The sequence below is a fragment of the Zosterops lateralis genome (genome assembly GCF_965231275.1).
Source record: "Zosterops lateralis genome assembly, chromosome: 36".
NCBI classification, from domain to species: domain Eukaryota; kingdom Metazoa; phylum Chordata; class Aves; order Passeriformes; family Zosteropidae; genus Zosterops; species Zosterops lateralis.
This window is the reverse complement of record NC_139796.1, coordinates 654,617-681,586: the sequence shown is the minus strand read 5'-3', so window position 1 is coordinate 681,586 and position 26,970 is coordinate 654,617. Positions and strand designations below refer to the sequence as shown.

Here is a 26,970-nt window from a genome sequence, read left to right as displayed (position 1 = left end):
TTCCCAGATTTTTACCCCAATTTTCCCTCCCTTTAATCCCAATTTTCCCTCCAATTTTTCCCACTTTAATCCCAATTTCTCCCCCAATTTTTTCCAATTTTCCCTCCAATTTTTCCCACTTTAATCCAAATTTCTCCCCCAATTTTTTCCAGATTTTTCCCCCAATTTTTCCCACTTTAATCCCATTTTCCCCTTCCCCAAAACCCAAATAAAAATCTGATTTTTCCCCTATTTTTTCCCTCTCCCAGACCACAGAAAGCCCCTCCCAGGGGGGATATTTTGGGAGAAAAAACAGAAAAAATGAATTTGTGGAGAAGGAGAGGAAAGAGCCCCCCTGGAGAAATTTCTGTGATTTTGGGGAAATCACCCACGTGGAGATCGAGGGGAGCAGGGTCACGATCCACACCAGGGACAACAAGAGGATGGTGAGAAAAAATCAAAATTTTTGAGTATTTTTAAGGTATTTTTTAGGTATTTTTAAGGGGGTTTTTTGGTATTTTTTTGGTATTTTTTGGGGTATTTTTTGAGGATTTTTTTGAGATTTTTTGGGGTTTTTTTTGAGATTTTTTGGTATTTTTTGGGTATTTTTTTTGGTATTTTTGAGGGGGTTTTTGGGTATTTTTTTAGTATTTTTAAGGTATTTTTTTGGTATTTTTAATGTAATTTTTTTGTATTTTTCTGGTATTTTTTTGGTGTTTTTCTGGTATTTTTGGGGTATTTTGGGGGTATTTTTTGGTATTTTCTGGGGTGATTTTTTTTTTTGTATTTTTTGGGTATTTTTTGGTATTTTTTTGATTTTTTTTTTGTATTTTTCTGGGGTTTTTTTGGTTTTTTTGGGGGTTTTTTTTTTTTGAGGATTTTCTGAGATTTTTTGGGGTTTTTTTTTTATTTTTTACTTAAATTTTCTGGGTTTTTTTTGGGGGGGGTTGAGGATTTTTTAGGGGTTTTTTAGGGGATTTTTAGGGGGTTTTTTTAGAGGTTTTTAGGGTATTTTTTTAGGGTTTTTTTAGAGATTTTTAGGGGGGTTTTTTAGGTGTTTTTGGGGGATTTTTAGGGGGTTTTTTTTAGCATTTTTAGGGTGTTTTTAGGGGTTTTTTTAGGTTTTTTTAGGGTTTTCCTTAGGGTTTTTTTAGGGGGGTTTTAGGAGTTTTTTAGGGGGTTTTTTTAGAGGTTTTTAGGGTCTTTTTAGGGGTTTTTTTAGGTGGGTTTTTTGGTGGTTTTTTTAGGATTTTTAGGGGGGTTTTTTAGGGTTTTTAGGGGGGTTTTTTGGGGTTTTTTTTAGAGTTTTTTAAGAATTTTTTAGGGCTTTTTTTAGGGTTTTTTTAGGCTTTTTAGTGGTTTTTTTTAGCATTTTTAGGGGGGTTTTTCAGGGTTATTTTGGGATTTTTTAGTGGGATTTTTTTAGGGGTTTTTTTTAGGGTTTTTTTTAATTATTTCTGTGTTATTTTGTATCCCCAGAGTGTGGTTTTGGGGTGCCCAGGCCGTGCCCTGGCCCTGCTCTCCCTCCTCGATGGGTATTTCAGTTCTCCCATGGAATATTTCACTATTTCTGTGGGATATTTCAGTGTTTCCATCAGGATTTTTTAGGGGTTTTTTAGGGGATTTTTAGGGGTTTTTTTTAGAGGTTTTTAGGGTATTTTTTTAGGGTTTTTTTAGGGTTTTTTAGGGTTTTTTTTTAGGTGTTTTTGGGGGATTTTTAGAGGGGTTTTTTTAGCATTTTTAGGGTGTTTTTAGGGTTTTTTTTAGGTTTTTTTAGGGTTTTCCTTAGGGTTTTTTTAGGGGGGTTTTAGGAGTTTTTTAGGGGGTTTTTTTAGAGGTTTTTAGGGTCTTTTTAGGGTTTTTTTTAGGTGGGTTTTTTGGTGTTTTTTTTAGGATTTTTAGGGGTTTTTTTACGGTTTTTAGGGGGGTTTTTTGGGGTTTTTTTTAGAGTTTTTTAGGAATTTTTTAGGGCTTTTTTTTAGGGTTTTTTTAGGCTTTTTAGTGGGTTTTTTTAGCATTTTAGGGGGGTTTTTCAGGGTTATTTTGGGATTTTTTAGTGGGATTTTTTTAGGTTTTTTTTTTTAATTATTTCTGTGTTATTTTGTGTCCCCAGAGTGTGGTTTTGGGGTGCCCAGGCCGTGCCCTGGCCCTGCTCTCCCTCCTCGATGGGTATTTCCGTCTCACCACCGACTCCACTCATTTCCTGTGTCACCACGTGGCCCCTCCCCGGCTCCTCTTCAGTGTCCAGCACGGGCTCCACGGGCCCGTGAGGTCAGGGGTCATCCCAGGGGTCACTGGGGTCATCCCAAGGGTCACTGGGGTCACTACTGGGGTCATTCTGGGGTCTCTGGGGTCATCCCAAGGGTCATTCTGGGTCTCTGGGGTCACTCTGACCATGAGCTCAGTGTCCAGCACGGGGTCCACGGGCCTGTGAGGTCAGGGGTCATCTGGGGTCTCTGTGGGTAATCCCAAGTGTCATCTGGGGTCATCCCGGGGGTTATCTGTGGGTCATTCTGGGTCTCTGGGGGTCATTCTGGGGGTCTCTGGGGTCACTGGGGTCATCCCAGGGGTCATTCTGGGTCTCTGGGGTCACTCTGACCATGAGCTCAGTGTCCAGCACGGGGTGCACGGGCCTGTGAGGTCAGGGGTCATCCCAGGGGTCATCTGGGGTCACTGGGGTCATTCTGGGGTCTCTGGGGGTCATTTTGGAGTCCTGTGGGTCATTTTCGGTCCCCAGAGGGTCATTCTGGGGTCCCTGGGGGTCATCTGGAGTCCCTGGGGGTCAGTCCTGGATTCCAGGGGTCATTCTGGGTCTCTGTGGGTCACTCTGGGGTCTCTGGGGATCATTCTGGGGGTCTCTGGGGGTCATTCTGGGGTCTTTGGGGTCATTCTGGAGTCCCTGTGGGTCAGTCCTGGATTCCAGGGGTCATTCTGGGTCTCTTTGGGTCATTCTGGGGTCCCTGGGGGTCATTCTGGGGGTCTCTGGGGGTCATCTTGAGGGTCTCTGGGGTCATTCTGGGGTCCCTGTGGGTCATTTTGGGTCTTTGTGGGTCATTCTGGGTCTCTGGGGTCATCCTGGGGTCCTTGTGGGTCATCCCAAGGGTCATTCTGGATCCTTGTGGGTCATTCTGGGGTCTCTGGGGGTCAACTGGGGTCTCTGGGGTCATTCTGGGTCTCTGTGGGTCATTCTGGATCCTTGTGGGTCATTCTGGGGTCACTGGGGTCATTCTGAGGTTTCTGGGGGTCATTTTGGAGTCCTGGGGGTCATCCCAGAGGGTCATTCTGGGGTCTCTAGGGTCATCCTGAGGGTCTCTGGGGTCATCCTGGGGGTCATCCCAAGGGTCATCTGGGGTCTCTGGGGTCATTCTGGGTCTCACCATGAGGTCAGGGGTCATCCCAGGGGTCATCTGAGGTCATCTGGGGTCATCCCAGGGGTCATCTGAGGTCATCTGGGGTCATCCCAGGGGTCATCTGGGGTCTCCTGGGGTCTCTGGGGTCATTCTGGGTCTCACCATGAGGTCAGGGGTTATCCCAAGGGTCATCTGGGGTCACTGGGGTCATCTGGGGTCACTCTGGGGTCATCCCAGGGGTCACTCTGGGGTCTCTGGGGTCATTCTGGGGTCTCTGGGGTCTCCTGGGGTCACTGGGGTCTCCTGGGGTCACTCTGGGGTCATCCCAGGGGTCACTCTGGGGTCTCTGGGGTCATTCTGGGGTCTCTGGGGTCTCCTGGGGTCACTGGGGTCATTCTGGGTCTCACCATGAGGTCAGGGGTTATCCCAAGGGTCATCTGGGGTCACTGGGGTCATTCTGGGGTCTCTGGGGGTCATTTTGGAGTCCTGGGGGTCATCCCAGAGGGTCATTCTGGGGTCTCTGTGGGTCATCCTGGGGATCTCTGGGGTCATCCTGAGGGTCTCTGGGGTCATCCCAGGGGTCATCTGGGGTCACTGGGGTCATCTGGGGTCACTGGGGTCATCCCAAGGGTCATCTGGGGTCATTCCAGGGGTCATCTGGGGTCTCCTGGGGTCTCTGGGGTCATTCTGGGTCTCACCATGAGGTCGGGGGTTATCCCAAGGGTCATCTGGGGTCACTGGGGTCATCTGGGGTCACTCTGGGGTCTCTGGGGGTCATTTTGGGGTCACTGGGGTCACTTTGGGTCATTCTGGGTCTCTGGGGTCACTCTGACCATGAGCTCAGTGTCCAGCACGGGGTGCACGGGCCTGTGAGGTCAGGGGTCATCCCAGGGGTCATTCTGGGTCTCTGGGGTCATTCTGGGGTCTCTGGGGTCATCCCAGGGGTCATTCTGGGTCTCTGGGGTCACTGGGGTCATCCCAGGGGTCATTCTGGGGTCTCTGGGGGTCATTTCAGAGTCCTGGGGGTCATTTTGGAGTCCTGGGGGTCATCCCAAGGGTCATTCTGGATCCTTGTGGGTCATTTTTGGATCCCAGAGGGTCATTCTGGGTCCCAGGGGGTGGCCGGAGTCCCTGGGGGTCATTTGGGGTCTTTTTTTCCCAAAAAAGGAATTTCTTTTTCCTATTTTATCCCATTTTTTCCCTCTTTTTTTCCTCCCATTTTTTCCTCCATTTTTTTCCCATTTTTCCCCATTTTCTCCATTTCTTTTCCCATTTTCTCTATTTTTTCCCCCATATTTTTCCCATTTTTTCTCCCTTTTTTCTCCATTTCTTTTCCCATTTTCTCCTAATTTTTCCTTATTTTTTTCCCTTTCTTTTCCCATTTTCTCCCTTTTTTCCCCCATTTTTTCCTATTTTTTCTCCATTTTCTCCCCATTTTCCCCCCATTTTCTCCTGTTTTTTTCCCCATTTTTTCTCCCCAAAAAATGAATTTATTTTCCCATTTCCCCCCATTTTTTTCTTCATTTTTCCCCCCATATTTTTCCCATTTTTTTCCCATTTTTTCCCCAATTTTCTCCCTTTTTTTTCCCCATTTTTTCCCCATTTTCTCCATTTTTTTCCCCAAAAATTGAATTTTTTCCCCATTTTTCCGCAGTGAGGATTTTGTTTTGGGGAAGCTGCTGCGGGAGGAGCCCCAGGAGGGGCTTTTCCTGCTCCGCTGGAGTTCCCTGGATTTCCATCGCCTCATCCTGGCCGTCATCAACAGGCCCAAAAATCAGGTAAAAACATCAAATTTCCCAAATTTTTCCTCAAATTTTTCCACCTTTGGGAGGTTTTGTTTTATATTTTAAATAATTTTGGGGGTTTTAATAAAATTTGGTTGATTTTGGAGGGAAAAAAATTGAATTTTTGTTGATTTTTTGGAGATGGAAAAGTCAAATTATTTCAGTTTTTGGATCCAGGAATTTCAAATTTTGACGATTTTTTGATACAGAAAATTTAAATTGATCCAGAAAATTCAAATTATTCTGGTTTTGGATCCTGAAAATTCAAATTCCTCCAGTTTTGGATCCTGGAAATTCAAATTCCACCAATTTCAGATCCTGAAAATTCAAATTCTTCCAATTTTTGGATCCAGAAAATTCCAATTTTCTCCAATTTCGGACCCAGAAAATTCGAATTTTCTCCAATTTCAGATCTAGAAAATTGAAATTCTTCCAATTTATGGAACAAGAAAATTCAAATTTTGCCAATTTTTATATCCAGAAAATTCCAAATTTCTCGAATTTCAGATCCAGAAAATTCAAATTTTACCAATTTTGGATCCAAAAAAATTGAATTTTTTTGTCCTAAACTGTTGGAAATTCTAATTTAATTCATTTTTTATTTTTCTTACCTTTTCCAGGACCCCGAAAATTTCCAATTCCGCCAATTCCGGATCCAAAACAAAGGGAAATTCCTCAAATTTTGGATCCAGAATTTTCGAATTCCTCCAATTTTCAGATCCAGAAAATTCCAAATTTCTCCAATTTTTGGATCCCAAAAACTTCAAATTCTTCATTTCCGGATCCAGAAAATTCCAAATTCCACCAATTTCAGATCCAGAAAATTCAAATTTTCTCCAATTTTGGACCCAGAAAATTTCAAATTTTCTCCAATTTCAGATACAGAAAATTCAAATTATTCCAATTTTTGGACCCAGAAAATTCGAATTTTCTCCAATTTCAGATCCAGAAAATTCAAATTTCTCCAATTTTGGACCCAGAAAATTTCAAATTTTCTCCAATTTCAGATCCAGAAAATTCCAAATTCCACCAATTTCAGATACAGAAAATTCGAATTTTCTCAAATTCCAGATCCTGAAAAATCCAATTTTCTCTGATTTTTGGATCCTGAAAATTCAAATTTTGCCAATTTTTACATCCAAAAAAATTCCAAATTTTGCCAATTTCGGATCCAAAAAAAGGAAATTTTTTTTCCTGACAATTTGCGGATTTTTAATTTAATTTATTTTTTCTTTTTCTTACCTTTTCCAGGACCCCGAAAATTTCCAATTCCGCCAATTCCGGATCCAGAAACGAGGAAATTCCTTTTCCCTGGAGGGTTGGCCGGGGGAATTCCCGTCCCTGAGGGACCTTCTGGCGGCGCTCGGGGGCTGCAGCCTCCGCTCGGGGGACGGGAAATTCACCGTCAGGACCTGCTGCCCCCCGGCCCCTGGAGGTGAGAGACAAAAAAATTAAATTTATTTCAATTTTGGGGGTTAAATTCAAATTTTTGGAGCAAAAAAATTGAAATTTTGATGATTTTTGGAGCAAAAAAAATCAAATTTCGCTTATTTTCAGAGACCGAAAATTCAAATTTTGTTGATTTTCGGTGACTGAAAATTCAAATTTTGGCATTTTTGGGAGCAAAAAAATTCGAATTTCGGCAATTTTTGGAGACCGAAAATTCAAATTTCGCAAATTTTTGGAGCAAAAAAGTTGAAATTTCGGCTTTTTTTGGAGCAAAAAAATTGAAATTTCTTCAAGTTTGGATCCAAAAAATTCAAAAATTACTTTTTTTTTTCCTCCTTTTTTTAGGGCAGGGATGAGGAAAATTCAGATTTTTTTTAGAATTTATTGGGATTTTTCTCTTTTTTTTTTGTTTTTGAGGAAAATTCAAATTTTTTTGGATTTTTTTTGACAGAAATGAGGAAAATTCAGATATTTAAAATTTATTTGTCTTTTTTTGTCAGAAATGAGGAAAATTCAGGGGTTTTTTTTTATTTTTTGGGGATTTATTTGATTTTTTGGGGATTTTTTTGGGGATTTTTTTGTCAGAAACGAGAAAAATTCGAATTTTTTTTGGGATTTTTTTTCTCTGGGACAAGGAAAATTCCAATTATTTTGAATTTATTTGGATTTTTCTCTTTTGTTTTTAAGGAAAATTCAGATTTTTTTTGGATTTTTTTTTTGGGTCAGAAATGAGGAAAATTCCAAATTTTTTTTTTTTTAATCAGGAATGAGAAAATTTCCGATTGTTTTAAATTTATTTTGATTTTTCCCCTGTTTTTGCAGAGCTTTCGGAGCTGTTGATCTCCCGGGAGGGGCAGGAGGAGCAGAAGAAGCTCCGGAGCCTTTCCCAGCTCAGCTTCCGCCAGATCCGCAAAAATCACATCACACAGGTGGGAATTCATCGATATTTATTGATTTTTTATTGATTTTTTATTGATTCCTGATTTTATATTGATTTTCTATTGATTTCTGGGATTTTAAATTGATTTTCTGTGATTAAAAAAAAAACAACCCCAAAAAACCCCAAAAAAACCCCTAAAAAATCCCCCAAAAACCCCAAAAAATCCCCAAAAAATCCCCTAAAAAACCCAAATTTCCTCCCATCAAATTAAAAAAAAACCAAAAAAACCCCAAAAATACCCTAAAAAACCCCCCAAAAAAACCCAAAAAATCCCCAAAAATCCCAAAAAAATCCCCTAAAAAACCCCCCAAAAAACCCCAAAAAAATCCCCTAAAAAACCCCCCAAAAAACCCCAAAAAAACCCCAAAAAACCCCTAAAAAATCCCCCCAAAAAACCCCTAAAAAATCCCCCCAAAAAACCCTCAAAAACCCAAAAAAAATCCCCTAAAAAACCCAAATTTTCTCCCATTAAATTAAAAAAAAAACTCAAAAAATCCCAAAAAAACCCCAAAAAAATCCCCTAAAAAATCCCAAAAAATCCCCTAAAAAAACCCCAAAAAAAACCCCAAAAAAAAACCCCAAAAAACCCCCAAAAAACCCCAAAAAAACCCCAAAAAACCCCTAAAAAATCCCCCCAAAAAACCCTCAAAAACCCAAAAAAAATCCCCTAAAAAACCCAAATTTTCTCCCACCAAATTTAAAAAAATCCCAAAAAAATCCCAAAAAAAACCCCTAAAAAATCCCCAAAAATCCCCTAAAAAAACCCAAAAATCCCCTAAAAAAACCCAAAAAATCCCCCCAAAAAATCCCCAAAATCCTCTAAAAATCTCATTTTTAACCCCAAAAAAAAAAACCCTAAAAAAACCCAAAAAACCCCAAAAAAACCCAAAAAATCCCCCCAAAAAACCCAAAAAATCCCCTTAAAAAACCCCAAAAAACCCCCAAAAAATCCCAAAAAAAACCCCCCAAAAACCCCCCCAAAAATCCCCCAAAAAATCCCGAAATAACAAAAAAAAATCTGATTTTTCCCCATTTTTAGGGCCCCCACCTGGGCCAAGGCACCAGAACGAACATTTTTGAAGGAATTTTGAGGCCGGAAGGGAATTTTGGGGAAGAAAATGAAGATTTTTCTGGAGAAGAAGAAAATAATAATAATAAAAATAAAAAGGAAAAGGGAATTAAAGTTGTGCTCAAAGTGCTCCAGGCCGGGCACAGGGACGTGGCCCTGGTGAGATGGAAATGGGAATTTTTTGGGGGAAAAATGGGATTTTTGGGGAAAAATTGGGATTTTTGGGGTGAAAAAAGGGGGTTTGGGGTGGAAAAGGGGGATTTTTGGGTGGAAAAAGGAGGATTTGGGAGGAAAAAGGGGTGAAAAATGAGGATTTTAGGGAAGGAAAAAGGGGATTTTGGGGGGAAAAAGGGGATTTTGGGGTGAAAATGGGGATTTGGGGAAGGAAAAAGGGAGTTTGGGGGTGGAAATGGGGTGAAAAATGAGGATTTTGGGGTGAAAAGGGGGATTTGGGGTGTGAAATGGGATTTTTCGGGGGAGAAAATGGGATTTTTGGGGTGAAAAAGGGGGTTTGGGGGGGAAAAAGGGGATTTTGGGGAAGGAAAAAGGGGATTTTGGGGATGGGAAATGGGGATTTTGGGGTGGGAAAAGGATCTGGGGGTGGGAGAGATGGAAATGGGGTGGAAAATGTGGATTTGGGGGATGGAAAAAGGGATTTAGGGGTGGGAAATGGGGATTTTTGGGAGGGAAAATTGGGATTTTGGGGGGAAAAAGGGGATTTTTGGGTGGAAAAAGGAGGATTTGGGGAGGAAAAAGGGGGTTTTGGGTGGGAAATGGGGATTTTGAGGTGGGAAAAGGATCCAGGGGATGGAAAAGGGGATTTGGGGGGTGGGAAATGGGGATTTGAGGGTGAGAAATGGAGATTTGGGAGTGAAAAAGGGGAATTGGGGGTGGGAAATGGGGGTTTGGGGGTGAAAAAAGGGATTTTGGGGTGGGAAAAGGGGATTTGGGGTTGGAAGTGGGGATTTTTTTTGGGAAAAATGGGGGTTTGGGGAAGAAAAAAGAGGATTTGGGGAAGGAAAAAGGGAGTTTGGGGGTGGAAATGGGGTGAAAAATGGGGATTTTGGGGTGGGAAAAGGGGATTTTGGGGTGGAAATGGGGACCCAGTGGATGGAAATGGGGATTTGGGGCTGGAAAAAGGGGAATTGGGGGTGGGAAAAAGGGATTTTGGGGGGAAAAAGGGGCATTTGAGGGGTAAAAAAAGGGGATTTGGGCTAAAAAAGGGGATTTTGGGGTGGGAAAAGGGGATTTTGGGGTGGGAAAAGGAGATTTTGGGGTGGGAAAAGGGGATTTGGGGGTGGGAAAAGGGGATTTAGAGGTGGAAAAGGGAATTTGGGGCTGTCCCTGACGCCCCGTGTCCCCGCAGGCGTTTTTCGAGAGCGCCAGTTTGATGGCTCAGGTGTCCCACGGTCACCTGGTGTTTGTGCACGGCGTGTGCGTGCGGGGCCCCGAGAGTGAGTGCTGACACAAAAATGACCCAAACTGACCCAAAATTACCCCAAAACTGCCCCAAAACTGACCCTAAACTGCCCCATTCCCACCCCATTTTTTACGCCATTTTCATCCCATATTTGCCCCATTTCCACCCCATTTTTACTCCATTTTTTCCCAATTTTTGCCCATTTTCACCCCATTCCCACTCCATTTTTTTACCCCATTTTTTGTCCATTTTTACCCCATTTCCACCCCATTTTTTGCCCCATTTCCACCCAATTTCCAACCCCATTTCCTGCCCCAATTCCATCCCATTTTTTGCCCTATTTCCAGCTCCATTTCCACCCCATTCCTACCCCATTTCCATCCCATTTTTCCCCATATTTCTCCCCATTCCAACTCCATTTTTTCTCCATTTTTCACCCCATTTTCACCCAATTTTTGCCCCATTCCCACCCCATTTTTGCCCATTTTTACCCCACTCCCACCCCATAATTACCCCATTTCCACGCCATTTTTTACCCAATTTTTTGCCCATTTTTTCTCCATTTCCACCCCATATTTACCCCATTCCCACCCCATTTTTACTCCACTTTTTCCCAATTTTTTTGCCATTTTTCACCCCACTCCCACTCCATTTTTTACCCCATTTTTTGCCCATTTTTTGCCCATTTCTACTTCATTTCCCCCCATATTTCACCCCTTTCCCACCCCATTTTTTCTCCATTTTCACCCCATTTTTTACCCCATTTTCACCCCATTTCCACCCCATTTTTTACCCCATTTTCACCCCATTTCCACCCCATTTTTTACCCCATTTTCCCCCAATTTTTTTACCCCATTCCCACCTCATTTTTACCCCATTTCCAGTCCCATTTCCAACCCCATTTCCACCCTATTTCCCCCCATTTTTTACCCCATTTTTGCCCCTTTTTCACTCCATTTCCTGCCCCATTTCCCACCCCATTCCCACCCCACTTTTTACCACATTTCCACCCCATTTTTACTCCATTTTTTGCCCATTTTTTACCCCATTTCCACCCCATTTTTCACCCCATTCCCACCCCATATCTACCCCATTTCCCACCCCATTTATTGCCCATTTATTGCCCATTTATTGCCCATTTATTGCCCTATTTCCATCCCATTTCCCCCCCAATTTTTGCCCTATTTCTACTCCATTTCCAACCCCATTCCCACCCCATTTTCACCCCATTTTTACCCCATTTTCACTCAATTTTTTCCTCTATTTCCACCCTATTTTTTATCCCATTCCCACCCCATATTTACCTCATTTCCCACCTCATTTTTTACCCCATTTCCACCCCATTTTTGCCCCATTTCCACCCCATTTTTGCGCGATTCCCACACCATTCTCACCCCATTTTTCACCCCATTTTTTGCCCATTTTCACCCCATTTTTTGCCCATTTCCACCCCATTTTGCCCCCAATTTTTGCCCTATTTCTACTCCATTTCCACCCCCATTCCCACCCCATTTTTGCCCATTTTTACCCCATTTTTTATCCCATTTCTACCCCATTTTTTGCCCCATTTTTGTCCATTTTTACCCCATTTTTTCCCATTTTTTTGCCTCATCCCCACCCCATTTCCCCCCCAATTTTTACCTCATTCCCACCTCATTTTTCACCCCATTTTTTGACCATTTTTAACCCCACTCCCACCCCATATTTACCCCATTTCCACCCCATTTTTGCCCATTTTTACCCCATTTTTTATCCCATTTCCACCCCATTTTTTGCCCCATTTTTACCCCATTTTTTCCCATTTTTTTGCCCCATCCCCACCCCATTTTCCCCCCAATTTTTACCTCATTCCCACCTCATTTTTCACCCCATTTTTTGCCCATTTCCACCCCATTTTTTACCCAATTTTTTGCCCATTTTTACTCCATTTTCCACCCCACTTTTATTCCATTTTGGCCTATTTTTACCCTATTTTTTACCCCGTTTCTGCCCCGTTTTTTACCCCATTTCCACCCCATTTCACCCCATTTTTTGCCCCATTTTTTACCCCATTTTCCCAATTTTTTTACCCCATTTCCCCCCCATATTTACCCAATTTTCACCCCATTTTTACTCCATTTTTTCCCATTTTTTTCTCCATTCCCACACCATTTTTTACCCAATTTTTTGCCCATTTTTATCCCATTTTTTCCCCATTTTTCCCCCATTTTTCCCCCATTTTTTCCCCCAAATTCCCCACCCAAAATCCACAATAATCTCAATTTTTTCTCCCCTGTCAGACATCCTGGTGGAGGAGTTTGTGGATCACGGGCCCCTGGACGTTCTGCTGAGGAAAGAGAGAGGCCAAATCCCCGCGGGCTGGAAAATCAACGTGGCCAAACAGCTCGGGACGGCCCTCGCTTACCTGGTCAGGCAAAAATCAGATTTTTTGGGGGTTTTTAGAGGATTTTTTTGGGATTTTTTTGGGATTTTTTGGAAATTTTTTTAGATTTTTTCAGGATTTTTTGGGGTTTTTTTTCTGATTTTTTCTGATTTTTTTTTGAATTTTTTTTGAATTTTTTTGGATTTTTTTTGTGATTTTTTTGGATTTTATTTTGATTTTTTTGGAATTTTTTTTAGATTTTCGCGGAATTTTTTCGGGATTTTTTGGGGGTTTTTTTCTGATTTATTCTGATTTTTGGGGATTTTTTTGGAATTTTTTTGGATTTTTTTTTGCAATTTTTTTTTATTTTATTTTGATTTTTTAGGAATTTTTTTTAGATTTTCTTGGAATTTTTTCAGGATTTTTTGGGGGTTTTTTTTCTGATTTTTTTCTGATTTTTGGGGATTTTTTTGGAATTTTTTTGGAATTTTTTTTTGCGATTTTTTTGGATTTTATTTTGATTTTTTGGGATTTTTTTAGATTTTTTTGCGGGATTTTTTGGGATATTTTTGAAAATTTTTTTCTGATTTTTTTCTGATTTTTTGGGATTTTTTTTATTTTCGGGGGATTTTTTTCAGATTTTTTTTTTTATTTTTTCGGAGGGGGTTTGGATTTTTTAAATTTTTTTTCTGATTTTTGGGGATTTTTAGGGGATTTTTTTTGGAAATTTTCTCAGATTTTTATTGGAATTTATTTGGATTTTTTTTAATTTTTTCTGATTTTTTTGGAGACTTTTTTGAAATTTTTTTCTTTTTTTTTGATTTTTTGGGGATTTTTTTTGGCAATTTTTTTGATTTTTTTTCTGATTTTTTCTGATTTTTTGGGGATTTTTTTGGAATTTTTCTTGATTTTTAATGGATTTTTTGGGGATTTTTAAAGGATTTTTAATTTTTTTTTTTTAGATTTTTTTTGTTGTTGGTATTTTGGGTGTGTTATTTTCTTGGGGGGGTTGGATTTTTTTATTTTTTCTGATTTTTGTGGATTTTTTAAAATTTTATTAATTATTGGGAATTTGATTATTGGGAATTTGATTATGGGGAATTTTATTATTGTGGATTTTGTGGATTGTTGATTATTGAGTAATCAATTATTGGGATTTTATTTATTATTGGTAAATTTATTATTGGGAAATTGATTCTTGGGAATTTTATTATTGGGGATCTGGTTATTGGGAAATCAATTATTGGAAATTTTATTATTGGGAAATCAATTCTTGGGAATTTGATTATTGGGAAATTTATTATTGGGAATTTTATTAATTCTTGGGAATTTTACTTTTGGGAATTTGATGATTATGAATTTTATTATTGGGAAAATTTATTCTTGGAAAATTTACTGTTATGAATTTTATTATTGGGAAAATTTATTATTGTGAATTTTATTATTGGGAAAATTTATTCTTGGGAAATGATTATTGGGATTTTTATTATGGCGAATTTCATTATTTTAAATGTCATTGTTTTAAATTGTATTATTGTGTATTTTATTATTGAGTAATTGATTATTGGGAATTTTATTATTGGGAAATTTATTATTGAGTAATTGATTATTGGGAATTTTATTATTGGGAATTTTATTATTCGGAAATTTATTATTGTGAATTTCATTAATTACTGTGAATTTTATTATTGTGAATTTCATTAATTATTGTGAATTTTATTATTGTGGATTTCATTAATTATCATGAATTTTCTCTTGTCAAACTGATCATTGTAAAATTTATTACCCGAAAAAAAAAACCCTAAAACATCCCCAAATATTTAAAATTTAATTTTTTTATTTTAAATTTTAGTTTTAATTTTATTTTTAATTTTATTTTTCCCTCCCCAGGAGGACAAAAAGCTGGTTCATGGCAACATTTGTGCCAAAAATCTCCTTTTATCCCAGAGGGGCCTCGGGGAGGGCTCAGGGCCCTTCATCAAACTCAGCGACCCCGGGGTGACCCTCCCTGTGCTCTCCAGGGAAGGTAAAAACCACCAAAATTTCATTTATTTCTCCTTTTTTTCATTAAAAATTACCAGAGGTCTTTTTATAGAGTATTTCAAATTTTTTTAACTTGAATTTTCCTGGTTTTTGGTCTCAGAACGATCCCCTTTTCCACCCCCTGGATCCATTTCCCACCCCCTAAAATCTCTTTTTCCACCCTAAATTCCCTTTTCCCACCCCAAAATCCCCATTTCCCACCTCAAAATCCACATTTCCGACTCCAAATCCACATTTCTCACCCCAAAATCCACATTTCCAACCCCAAAATCCACATTTTCCACTCCCAAATCCCCATTTCCCACCCCATTCCCACCTTTCCCATTCCCCAAAATCCCCCTTTTTCACCTCAAAAATCACTTTACCTGTCGGATTTTCCCCTTCAAAACGATTGGACAGGATCCCCACACCCTAAAAAAACACAAATAAATAATTAAAATTCACATTTTAATAACTTTTTCCCTCAGAACGAGTGGACAGAATCCCCACACCCTAAAAACCCCCTCAATTACTCCCAAAACCCCATTAAAATCCACATTTTAATCACTTTATCTGTCGGATTTTCCTCTCAAAACGATTGGACAGGATCCCCACACCCTAAAAAAACACAAATAAATAATTAAAATTCACATTTTAATCACTTTTCCCCTCAGAACGAGTGGACAGAATCCCCACACCCTTAAAAAAAACCCCAAATAAACCATTAAAATCCACATTTTAAACCCTTTCCCCCCTCACAAAACGAGTGGACAGGATCCCCACACCCTAAAAAAAAACACAAATAAATAATTAAAATTCACATTTTAATAACTTTTTCCCTCAGAACGAGTGGACAGGATCCCCACACCCTAAAAACCCCCTCAATTACCCCCCAAAAACCCATTAAAATCCACATTTTAATCACTTTATCTGTCGGATTTTCCCCTTCAAAACGATTGGACAGGATCCCCACACCCTAAAAAACACAAATAAATAATTAAAATTCACATTTTAATCACTTTTTCCCTCAGAACGAGTGGACAGAATCCCCACACCCTAAAAACCCCTTCAATTACCCCCCAAAACCCATTAAAATCCACATTTTAAACACTTTACCTGTCGGATTTTCCTCACAAAACGATTGGACAGGATCCCCACACCCTAAAAAAACCACAAATAAATAATTAAAATTCACATTTTAATCATTTTTACCCCTCAGAACGAGTGGACAGAATCCCCACACCCTTAAAAACCCCTCAATTACCCCCAAATAAACCATTAAAATCCACATTTTAAACCCTTCCCCCCCTCACAAAACGATTGGACAGGATCCCCACACCCTAAAAAACACAAATAAATAATTAAAATTCACATTTTAATCACTTTTTCCCTCAGAACGAGTGGACAGAATCCCCACACCCTAAAAGCCCCTCAATTACCCCCCAAAACCCATTAAAATCCACATTTTAAACACTTTACCTGTCGGATTTTCCCCTTCAAAACGATTGGACAGGATCCCCACACCCTAAAAAACACAAATAAATAATTAAAATTCACATTTTAATCACTTTTTCCCTCAGAACGAGTGGACAGAATCCCCACACCCTAAAAACCCCTCAATTACCCCCCAAAAAACATTAAAATCCACATTTTAAACCCTTTCCCCCCTCACAAAACGATTGGACAGGATCCCCACACCCTAAAAAACACAAATAAATAATTAAAATTCACATTTTAATAACTTTTTCCCTCAGAACGAGTGGACAGAATCCCCACACCCTAAAAACCCCTCAATTACCCCCAAAAACCCATTAAAATCCACATTTTAATCACTTTACCTGTCGGATTTTCCCTTCAAAACGATTGGACAGGATCCCCACACCCTAAAAAAACACAAATAAATAATTAAAATTCACATTTTAATCACTTTTTCCCTCAGAACGAGTGGACAGAATCCCCACACCCTAAAAACCCCCAAATAAACCATTAAAATCCACATTTTAAACCCTTTCCCCCCTCACAAAACGATTGGACAGGATCCCTACACCCTAAAAAACACAAATAAATAATTAAAATCTACATTTTAAACACCTTTTCCCTCAGAACGAGTGGACAGAATACCCACACCCTTAAAAAAAACCCAAAGAAAACCCAAATTAATAATTTAAATCCACATTTTAATCACTTTTACCCCTCAGAACGAGTGGACAGGATCCCCACACCATAAAAACCCCTCAATTACCCCCAAAAACCCATTAAAATCCACATTTTAATCACTTTACCTGTCGGATTTTCCCCTCAAAACAAGTGGACAGGATCCCCACACCCTAAAAAAACACAAATAAATAATTAAAATTCACATTTTAAACACTTTTTCCCTCAGAACGAGTGGACAGAATCCCCACACCCTAAAAACCCCTCAATTACTCCCAAAAACCCATTAAAATCCACATTTTAATCACTTTATCTGTCGGATTTTCCTTTCAAAACGATTGTACAGAATCCCCACACCCTAAAAAACACAAATAAATAATTAAAATTTACATTTTAAACACTTTTCCCCTCAGAACGAGTGGACAGAATCCCCTGGATCGCCCCCGAGTGTCTCCGGGACGTTTCCAAGCTCAGCCCGGCCTCGGATAAATGGAGTTTTGGGACAACTCTCCTCGAAATTTGCTTCGATGCCGACGTTCCTTTAAAAGAAAGAACCCCCTCTGAGGTAAATCTTGATTTTTTTATATATTTTTGTGGTGAATTTTGGAGATTTTTGGTGTTTTTTTCGCCCGTAGAAGGAGAGGTTTTATGAGAAGAGGCTCCGGCTGCCGGAACCGTCGTGTGGGGAATTGGCTTCGCTGATTTCTCGGTGTTTAAATTATAATCCTCGGGAAAGACCGTCTTTTAGGGTTGTGCTGAGAGAATTAAGCAGGATTCAGCCGCAGAGTGAGAAAAAAGGGGAAAAAAGGGATAAAAATTGTGGGGTTTTGGGAGGGAAATGGGGAAAATTCAGGGGGTTTGTGAGGGGAACGTGAGGGGGTTCAGGCGGTTCCAGGCGCAGCGTGAGGGGCGGGAAAAGGGGAAAAAAATCCGGGAAAAAGGGAAAAATTCGGGGGAAAAGGGGGAAAAAATCCTGGGGGAAAAAGTGGAAAAATTTCTGGGGAGAAAAGGGAAAAAAATTCCGGGAGAAATGGGAAAAAATCCTGGGGTTTTGTGAGGGAAACGTGAGGGAGCTCAGCCGGTTCCAGTCGCGGTGTGAGGGAGGAGAAAAAGGGGGAAAAATCCTGGAAAAAAGGGAAAAAATCCCGGGGTTTTATGAGGGAACTCACCAGGCTCCAGCCGCAGAGTGAGAGAAGGGGAAAAAAGGGATGAAAATAGTGGGGTTTTGTGAGGGAAATGGGGAAAAATTCAGGGGTTTTGTGAGGGGAAACGTGAGGGAGTTCAGCCGGTTCCAGGCGCTCAATGAGGGGCGGGAAAAGGGGAAAATGGTGGGGAAAAAAGAGGAAAAAACCTGGGGGGAAATAAGAAAAAATCCCGGGGAAAGGGGGAAAAAATCCCGGGGAAAAGGGGGAAAAAATCCCAGGGAAAATGGGGAAAAATCCTGGGGTTTTATGAGGGAAACGTGAGGGAGCTCAGGCGGCTCCAGGCGCAGCGTGAGGGGCGGGAAAAAAGGGGAAAAATCTCGGGGAAAAGGGGGGAAATTCTGGGGAAAAAGGGGGAAAAAATCCTGGGGGAAAAGGGGAAAAAATTCCGAGGGGAAAAAGGGGGAAAATTCTGGGAGAAAAGGGGAAAAATCCCAGGGGAAAAAGGGAAAAATCCCGGGGAAAATGGGGGAAAAAAAATGGGGAAAAGGGAAAAAAAATCCTGGGGGAAAAGGCGGGAAAATTCCGGGGGAAAAGGCGGGAAAATTCCGGGGGAAAAAGGCGGGAAAATTCTGGGGGGAAAAGGCGGGAAAATTCCGGGGGAAAAGGCGGGAAAATTCCGGGGGAAAAGGCGGGAAAATTCCGGGGGAAAAGGCGGGAAAATCCCCGGAGAAAAAAATCTGGGATTTTTTGGGAAAATGAGGGAAAATTCTGGGATTTTGTGAGAAAATGAGGGAAAATTCTGGGATTTTGTGAGGAAATGAGGGAAAATTCTGGGATTTTGTGGAAAAATGGGGGGAAAATTCTGGGATTTTGTGAAAATGGGAGAAAATTCTGGGATTTTGTGGAAAAATGGGGGGAAAATTCTGGGATTTTGTAAAAATGGGAGAAAATTCTGGGATTTTGTGGGGAAAATTCTGGGATTTTGTAAAAATGGGGGAAAATTCTGGGATTTTATGGGTAAAATTTTGGGATTTTTTGAAGGAAATGGGGGAAAATTCTGGGATTTTGTAAAAATGGGGCAAAAATTTGAGATTTCATGGGGAAAATTCTGTGATTTTATGACGGAAATTGGGAAAAATCCCAGGATTTTTTTTTTGAAAAATGATAAAAAATCCTGGAATTTTCCAAAAATGAGACAAAATCTTGGGATTTTGAGATAAAAAAGGAGAAAAATAATAAAAATAACCTGAATTTTCTCCCAGAATTGGTTGATTTGACTTCCCTGAGCCCCGAATTTCCCATTTCTGACCCCACCGTGTTCCACAAAAGGTACCTGAAGAAAATCCGCGATTTGGGGGAGGTCAGTGCCCTGAAATTCAAATTTTCTCTTTTTTTCCTGCTGATTTTTCCAAAAAAATCCAGATTTTAATCTTTATTTTCACATTTTCAACCTTATTTTTTTTCCCTCCGTTCCCTTAATTCATTAATTCCCCAAATTCCCTTTTTTTCATCCTTATTTTCACATTTTAACCTGATTTTTTCTCCAAAAATTGCACTTTTTAATCCTTATTTTCACATTTTAAACTCATTTTTCCCCTCTCCATCCCCAAAAATAAATTAATTCCCCCAAAAATCCATATTTTTATCCTTATTTTCCCATTTTAAACTCATTTTTTCCCTCTTCATTCTCAAAATTCATTAATTCCCAAAAAATCCCATTTTTAATCCTCATTTTCACATTTTAATCTGATTTTTTCTCCAAAAATTCCACATTTTAATCTTTATTTTCACATTTTAAATTCATTTTTCCCCTCTCCATTCTCAAAATTCATTAATTGTCCAAAAAATTCCACATTTTAATCTTTATTTTCACATTTTAAACTCATTTTTTCCCTCTCAATTCCCAAAATTTGTTAATTCTCCAAAAATTCCCATTTTTTCATCCTTATTTTCACATTTTTAACCTGATTTTTTATTCCCTGTTGAGTTTTCCCCTCTCCATCCCTAAAATTTGGTTTATTTCCCAAAAAATCCATATTTTTATCCTTATTTTGACATTTTAAACTCATTTTTTCTCTTCTCCATCCCCAAAATTCATTAATTCTCCAGAAATTCCATATTTTAATCTTTATTTTCCCATTTTCAACCTTATTTTTTCCCTTCTTCATTCCCAAAATTTGTTAAATCCCCCAAAATTCCCATTTTTTATCCTTATTTTCACATTTTAACCTGATTTTTTCTCCAAAAATTCCACTTTTTAATCTTTATTTTCCCATTTTAACCTGATTTTCCCCCTCTCTATTCCCAAAAATAAATTAATTCCCCAAAAATTCCACTTTTTAATCTTTATTTTCACATTTTAAACTCATTTTTTCCCTCTTCATTCCCAAAATTCGTTAAATCCCCAAAAATTCTCATTTTTCATCCTTGTTTTCACATTTCAATCTGATTTTTTCTCCAAAAATAATTAATAATAATTAATAATAATTAATAAATATTTTAATTATTTTAATTCCCTCTTTAATTCCCCTTCCCCTTCTTAATTCCTCTTTTATTTTTAATTTTAATTCAATTTTTTAATACAAAAAAATCCATTTTTTCACCCCAAACCCCCCAAAAATCTCAATTTTTTCACCCCAAACCCCCCAAATTTTTAATTCTCAACCACTAATTTTACTCTTAATAAATATTTTAATTATTTTTTAATTTCCCTTTTATTTTTAATTTTAATTCAATTTTTTAACGCGAAAAAATTCACTTTTTTCACCCCAAACCCCCCAAAAATCTCAATTTTTTCACCCCAAACCCCCCAAATTTTTAATTCTCAACCACTAATTTTATTAATTATAAATATTTTAATTATTTTAATTTATTTTTAATTATTTTAATTTATTTTTCAGGGTCATTTTGGCCAAGTGAGTCTTTATTGTTACGATCCCTCCAACGACGGAACCGGGGAAATGGTCGCGGTAAAAATTCTCAAATCTCAGGAAAATTCTCAACTCCAAAACTCCTGGAAAAAAGAAATTCAAATTTTAAAAACCCTTTACCACCAAAATATCGTCAGATATAAAGGGTGTTGCACTGAACAAGGTGAGGAAATTAAAAAAAAATTTGATTTTCACATAAAAAATTGATTTTTTTTCTGATTTTTCTGATTTTATTTGGATTTTTTTGGGTCAAAAATTGTTTTTTCTGATTGATTTTCTCATTAAAAATTAATTTTTTCCAATTTTCACATTAAAAATGGATTTTTTTCCCATTAAAAATGGATTTTTTTTCCAATTTTCCCATTAAAAATGGATTTTTTTTCCCATTAAAAATGGATTTTTTTTCCAATTTTCCCATTAAAAATGGATTTTTTTCCCATTAAAAATGGATTTTTTCCCCAATATTTTCCCATTAAAAATGGAATTTTTTTCCCATTAAAAATGGAATTTTTTTCCCATTAAAAATGGATTTTTTTCCATTAAAACTGGATTTTTTTTCCCATTAAAAATGGAATTTTTTCCCCCGATTTTCCCATTAAAAATGGAATTTTTTCCCCAATTTTCCCATTAAAAATGGATTTTTTTCCCATTAAAAATGGAATTTTTTTCCATTAAAACTGGGGTTTTTTCCCATTAAAAATGGAATTTTTTCCCCAATTTTCCCATTAAAAATGGATTTTTTTCCCCCGATTTTCCCATTAAAAATGGAATTTTTTCCCCAATTTTCCCATTAAAAATGGATTTTTTTTCCCATTAAAAATGGATTTTTTTCCCATTTGCCCCATTTTTCCCATTAAAAATGGGATTTTTTTTTCCCAATTTTTTGCTTTTATTTTGATTTTTTTGAGCCAATTTTTTTTTCCCACATTTTCTACTTTTATTTTGATTTATTTTTAATTTTTTTTCTCTCATTTTCTCCTTTTATTCTGAATTTCAGGGGACCAGGTGGTTCAGCTGATCATGGAATTTGTTCCCCTGGGGAGTCTCAGGGAATTTCTGCCCAAAAACCCCCTGGGTTTGTCCCATTTGCTGCTTTTTGCTCAACAAATCTGTGAGGTGAGAAAAAAAATGGGATTATTCATTAAAAAAATGGGATTATTCATTAAAAAAATGGGATTATTCATTAAAAAAATTGGATTATTCATTAAAAAATGGGGTTATTTTACAAAAAAATTGTGTTATTTTACAAAAAAAAAGGGATTATTCACTAAAAAATTGGGATTATTCATTAAAAATTTGGATTATTCATTAAAAAATGGGATTTTTCATTAATAAAAATTAAATTAATCACAAAAAATGGGATTATTCATTAAAAAATGGGGTTATTCAGAAAAAAATGGGGTTATTTACCAAAAAAATGGGATTATTCATTAAAAAATTGGATTATTCATTAAAAAATGGGGTTATTCATAAAAAAATGGGATTATTCATTAAGAAAATTGGATTATTCATTAAAAAAAATGAGATTATTCATTAAAAAATTGGATTATTCATTTAAAAAATGGGGTTATTCACTAAAAAAAATGGGGTTATTTACAAAAAAAATTAAATTAATCACAAATAAATGGAATTATTAATAAAAAAATGGGGTTATTTTACAAAAAAAATTGGGATTATTCATTAAAAAATGGGATTATTGATAAAAAAATCTGGATTATTTACAAAAAAATGGGATTTTATACAAAAAAATTTGGATTATTCACAAAAAATGAGGTTTTTCACCTAAAAAAATGGGATTATTCACTTAAAAATGGGGTTATTTTATAAAAAGATGGGATTATTTACAACAAAAAATTAAATTAATCACAAAAAAATGTAATTATTCATAAAAAATGGGGTTATTCATTAAAAAATGGGGTTATTTTACAAAAAAAATGGGATAATTCATTAAAAAAATTGGATTATTCACTAAAAATTTGGGATTATTCATTAAAAAATGGGGTTATTTTACAAAAAAATGGGATTATTCATTAAAAAATTGGATTATTCATTAAAAAATGGGGTTATTTACAAAAAAATGGGATAATTAATTTAAAAAATCGGATTATTCACTAAAAATTTGGGATTATTTACAAAAAAAATGGGGTTTTTCACCTTAAAAATGGGATTATTCACTAAAAAATGGGGTTATTTACAAAAAAAAATGGGATTTTTTCAAAAAATGGGGCTGAATTCCCAAAAAAATAGGAATAAATCCCTCAAAATTGGGACTGAATTCCTCAAAAATAGGAAAAAAACCCTAAAAAAACCCTAAAAAAAAAATCCCAAACCCATTTTTAAACCCAAATTTTCCCAAATTTTCCCAATTTTAATTTTATTTTTATTATTTTTTCAGGGCATGTCGTACCTCCACTCGCTCCATTTGATCCACCGGGATTTGGCGGCTCGGAACGTTCTCCTGGAGAGCCACAGAAACGTCAAAATCGCCGATTTCGGCTTGGCCAAAGCCGTGCCCCAGGGCAGGGAATATTATACAGTCAGAGACGACGGGGATAGTCCTGTGTTCTGGTGAGAAATTTGGATTTTTTTAGGATTTTTTTGGGGGGATTATTTGCAGGATTTTTGGGGATTTTTTGGGAATTTTTTTGGGATTTTTTTGGGATTTTTTTGGAATTTTTTTGGATTTTTTTTTTAATTATTTGCGAATTTTTTTGCAAATTTTTTTGGAATTTTTTGGAATTTTTTTGGGATTATTTGCAGGATTTTTTGGGATTTTTTTGGGATTTTTTTGCAATTTTTTTGAATTTTTTTGCGATTTTTTGGGGATTTTTTGGGGATTTTTTTTATTATTTATTGGGATTTTTTGGGGATTTTTTGCGATTTTTGGGGGAATTATTTGCAGAATTTTTGGGGATTTTTAAGGATTTTTTTTTGGATTTTTAAGGATTTTTTTGGGGATTTTTTGGGGATTTTTTAAAATTTTTTTGGATTTTTTTTTTAATTTCTTGCGAATTTTTTTCGGATTTTTTTTTATTTTTTTGGGATTTTTTTTGAATTTTTTTATTATTTATTGGGATTTTTTGGGGATTTTTTGTGATTTTTTTGGGGATTTTTTGCGATTTTTTTGGAATTTTTTTTTGATTTTTTTGGGATTTTTTTGGATTTTTTTGGATTTTTTTTGCGATTTTTTTGGGAATTATTTGCAGGATTTTTTGGGATTTTTTTGCGATTTTTTTGGATTTTTTTTGGAATTTTTTTTGGATTTTTTTTATTTTATTGGGATTTTTCGGGGGGTTTTTGGGAGATTTTTTTAGGATTTTTTGGGGGTTTTTTTTCGGGGATTTTTTAACGATTTTTGGAGATTTTTTTGGGTTTTTTGGAGATTTTTTACAGGAATTTTTGGGATTTTTTGGGCTGTTTTTCGGGGATTTTGGTTTGGCCAAAGCCGTGCCCCAGGGCAGGGAATATTATACAGTCACAGACGAGGGGGATAGTCCTGTTTTCTGGTGAGAAATTCGGATTTTTGGGGGTTTTTAAAAGGACTTTTATATTTGGATTTTTTGGGGATTTTTTTGGGATTTTTTTGGGATTTTTTGGGAATTTTTTGGGAATTTTTTTGGATTTTTTTGGATTTTTTGGGGTTTTTTTTAGGATTTTTTTAGGATTTTTTGGGGATTTTTTGAGATTTTTTAGGGTGTTTTTTTTTTTGAATTTTCGGGGATTTTTTTGGGGATTTTTTTTATTATTTATTGGGATTTTTTTTGGATTTTTTTGGATTTTTTTTGAATTTTTTTTATTGTTTTGCGAATTTTTTACAGTTTTTTAACGATTTTTTTGAGAATTTTCTTGGATTTATTTTTATGATTTTTTTTATTTTTTTGAATTTTTTTTTGGATTTTTTTTAAATTTTATTGGGCTTTTTTGGGGATTTTTGTAAGATTTTTTAGGGGGCTTTTGTAGATCTTTTGAGATTTTTTTAAAGATTTTTTAAGGTTTTTTTGGGTTTTTTGGGTTTTTTTTGGGGGGATTTTTGAGGATTTTTTTAGGATTTTTAAAGGATTTTTTGGGGGGTTTTTTGGTGGATTTTGGGGATTTTTTTGAGAATTTTCTTGGAATTTTTTTTGGATTTTTTGCGATTTTTTTTGGAATTTTTGGGGGTTTTTTTGGAATTTTTTTAAATTTATTGGGATTTTTTTGGGGGGATTTTTGGGATATTTTAAATCATTAAAATTTTAAAACATTAAAATTGGATTTTAAATCATTAAAATTGAATTTTAACTCATTAAAATCCAATAAATACCCCATAATTTCACCCAAAATAATAATAATTAATTTATTTTCCCCCAGGTACGCCCCGGAGTGTCTCAAGGAATGTAAATTTTATTTTTCCTCCGACGTTTGGTCCTTTGGGGTGACTCTGTACGAGCTCCTGACGCGCTGCCAGCCCCAAAACAGCCCCCCAGCTGTGAGATAAATTTTAAAAATTAATTATTTTGGGTAAAATTAGAAGGTTTTGGTTAAAATTTGGGGGTTTAGGGGAAAATCTGGGTAAAAATTGGGGGTTTTGGGTTAAAATTTGGGTTAAAATTGGGGGTTTTTTGGTTAAAATGGGGTTTTTTTGGGTTAAAATTTGGGTTAAAATTGGGGGGTTTGGGGTTAAAATTGGGAGTTTCTTGGGGTAAAATTGGTTTAAAATTGGGTTAAATTTGGGGGGTTTTTTGGGTAAAAATTGGGTGGTTTTGGGGTAAAAATTTGGGTTTTTTTTGGGATTAAAACTGGAATTTTTGGTTGAAATTGGGTTAGAATTGAGGGGTTTTTGGGTTAAAATTGGGGGATTTGGAGTTAAAATTGGGGGTTTTTAGGTTAAAATTGGGGATTTTTTGGGTGAAAATTGGGGTAAAATCGGATTTTTTGTGTTAAAATTGAGATTTTTTTTTTTAGTTAAAATTGGGAAGTTTTTTGGGGTAAAATTGGTTTAAAATTGGGTTAAATTTGGGGTTTTTTTGGGTTAAAATTAGTTTTTTTGGGGGTTAAATTTGGGTGAAAATTTGGATGGTTTTTGGATTAAAATTGGGGGGTTTTTTTAGGTAAAAATTGGGGTTTTTTGGAGGGTTAAATTTGGGTTAAATTTGGGGGGTTTTGGGTTAAAAATTGGGTTAAAATTGGAGGGTTTTTGGGGTTAAATTTGGAGGTTTTTGGGGTTAAATTTGGAGGTTTTTTGGGTTAAAATTTGGGGGTTTTTTGGGTTAAAATTGATTTTTTTTGGGTTAAATTTGGGGGTTTTTTGGGTTAAAATTGAGGGTTTTTTGGGTTAAAATTGAGGTTTTTTTGGGTTAAATTTGGGGTTTTTTTGGGTTAAACTTGTTTTTTTTTTTCGATTAAATTTTTTTGTATTATTAAAATTGTGTATTTTAATTAAAATTCAGATGATTTAACTATTTTTTTTTGTGTTTTCAGAAGTTCCTGGAGCTGCTGGGGCCCAGCCAGGGCCGGATGACGGTGCTGAGACTCATCGAGGCCCTGGAGGGGGGAAAGAGGCTCCCCCTGCCCACGGACTGCCCGGCTGAGGTCAAAAGGGGGAGAAAAAATTAAAAAATGGGAAAAAATGGGAAAAAATGGTGAAAAAATGGGGAAAAAATGAGGAAAAATGGTGAAAAAATGGGGAAAAACGGACAAAAAATGGGGAAAAACAGTGAAAAAATGGGGAAAAAATTGAAAATAACAGGGGAAAAATGGACAAAAAATAGGGAGAAATTGAAAAAAAAAAAGGGAAAAAATGTGGGGTAAAATGAGGGAAAAAATGGGGAAAAAATGGTGAAAAAATGGGGAAAAATGGGAAAATAAATGGGAAAAAATTGAGAAAAAATGGGGAAAATATTGGAAAAAAAAGGGGGAAAATGGACAAAAAAAATAGGAAAAGAAATGGGGGAAAAAGGGGAAAAATAGAGAAAAAAATGGGGGGAAAAAAGAGAAAAATTGGGGGGAAAATGGGGAATAAATGGGGAAAATGGGGAAAGAGGCTCCCCCTGCCCACGGACTGCCCGGCTGAGGTCAAAATGGGGAGAAAAAATTAAAAAAAGGGGAAAAATGGGAAAAAATGGTGAAAAAATGGTGAAAAAATGAGGAAAAATGGTGAAAAAATGGGGAAAAACGGACAAAAAATGGGGAAAAACAGTGAAAAAATGGGGAAAAAATTGAAAATAACAGGGGAAAAATGGACAAAAAATAGGGAGAAATTGAAAAAAAAAAGGGAAAAAATGTGGGGTAAAATGAGGGAAAAAATGGGGAAAAAATGGTAAAAATGGTGAAAAAATGGGGAAAAATGGGAAAATAAATGGGAAAAAATTGAGAAAAAATGGGGAAAAT

General features: G+C 36.8%; 1 protein-coding gene across 1 annotated transcript in view; it reads left to right on the top strand.

Annotated features, from left to right (window-relative positions):
• The first annotated feature begins 44 nt into the window (after window positions 1-44).
• The window catches only part of TYK2 (tyrosine kinase 2), a 29,322-nt gene continuing 2,396 nt past the window's right edge, over window positions 45-26,970 (top strand). Inside the window, exons 1-17 of the mRNA XM_083881866.1 lie at window positions 45-425; window positions 2,093-2,250; window positions 4,984-5,107; window positions 6,365-6,548; window positions 7,385-7,491; window positions 8,542-8,730; window positions 9,938-10,025; window positions 12,271-12,398; window positions 14,244-14,379; window positions 16,943-17,094; window positions 17,165-17,315; window positions 18,937-19,034; window positions 20,575-20,767; window positions 21,602-21,720; window positions 23,000-23,172; window positions 24,952-25,069; window positions 26,062-26,172. Of these exons, the coding sequence (XP_083737992.1) occupies window positions 423-425; window positions 2,093-2,250; window positions 4,984-5,107; window positions 6,365-6,548; window positions 7,385-7,491; window positions 8,542-8,730; window positions 9,938-10,025; window positions 12,271-12,398; window positions 14,244-14,379; window positions 16,943-17,094; window positions 17,165-17,315; window positions 18,937-19,034; window positions 20,575-20,767; window positions 21,602-21,720; window positions 23,000-23,172; window positions 24,952-25,069; window positions 26,062-26,172 (2,232 nt within the window). The 5' untranslated portion in view covers window positions 45-422. The remainder of the gene's footprint in view (window positions 426-2,092; window positions 2,251-4,983; window positions 5,108-6,364; window positions 6,549-7,384; window positions 7,492-8,541; window positions 8,731-9,937; window positions 10,026-12,270; window positions 12,399-14,243; window positions 14,380-16,942; window positions 17,095-17,164; window positions 17,316-18,936; window positions 19,035-20,574; window positions 20,768-21,601; window positions 21,721-22,999; window positions 23,173-24,951; window positions 25,070-26,061; window positions 26,173-26,970) is intronic.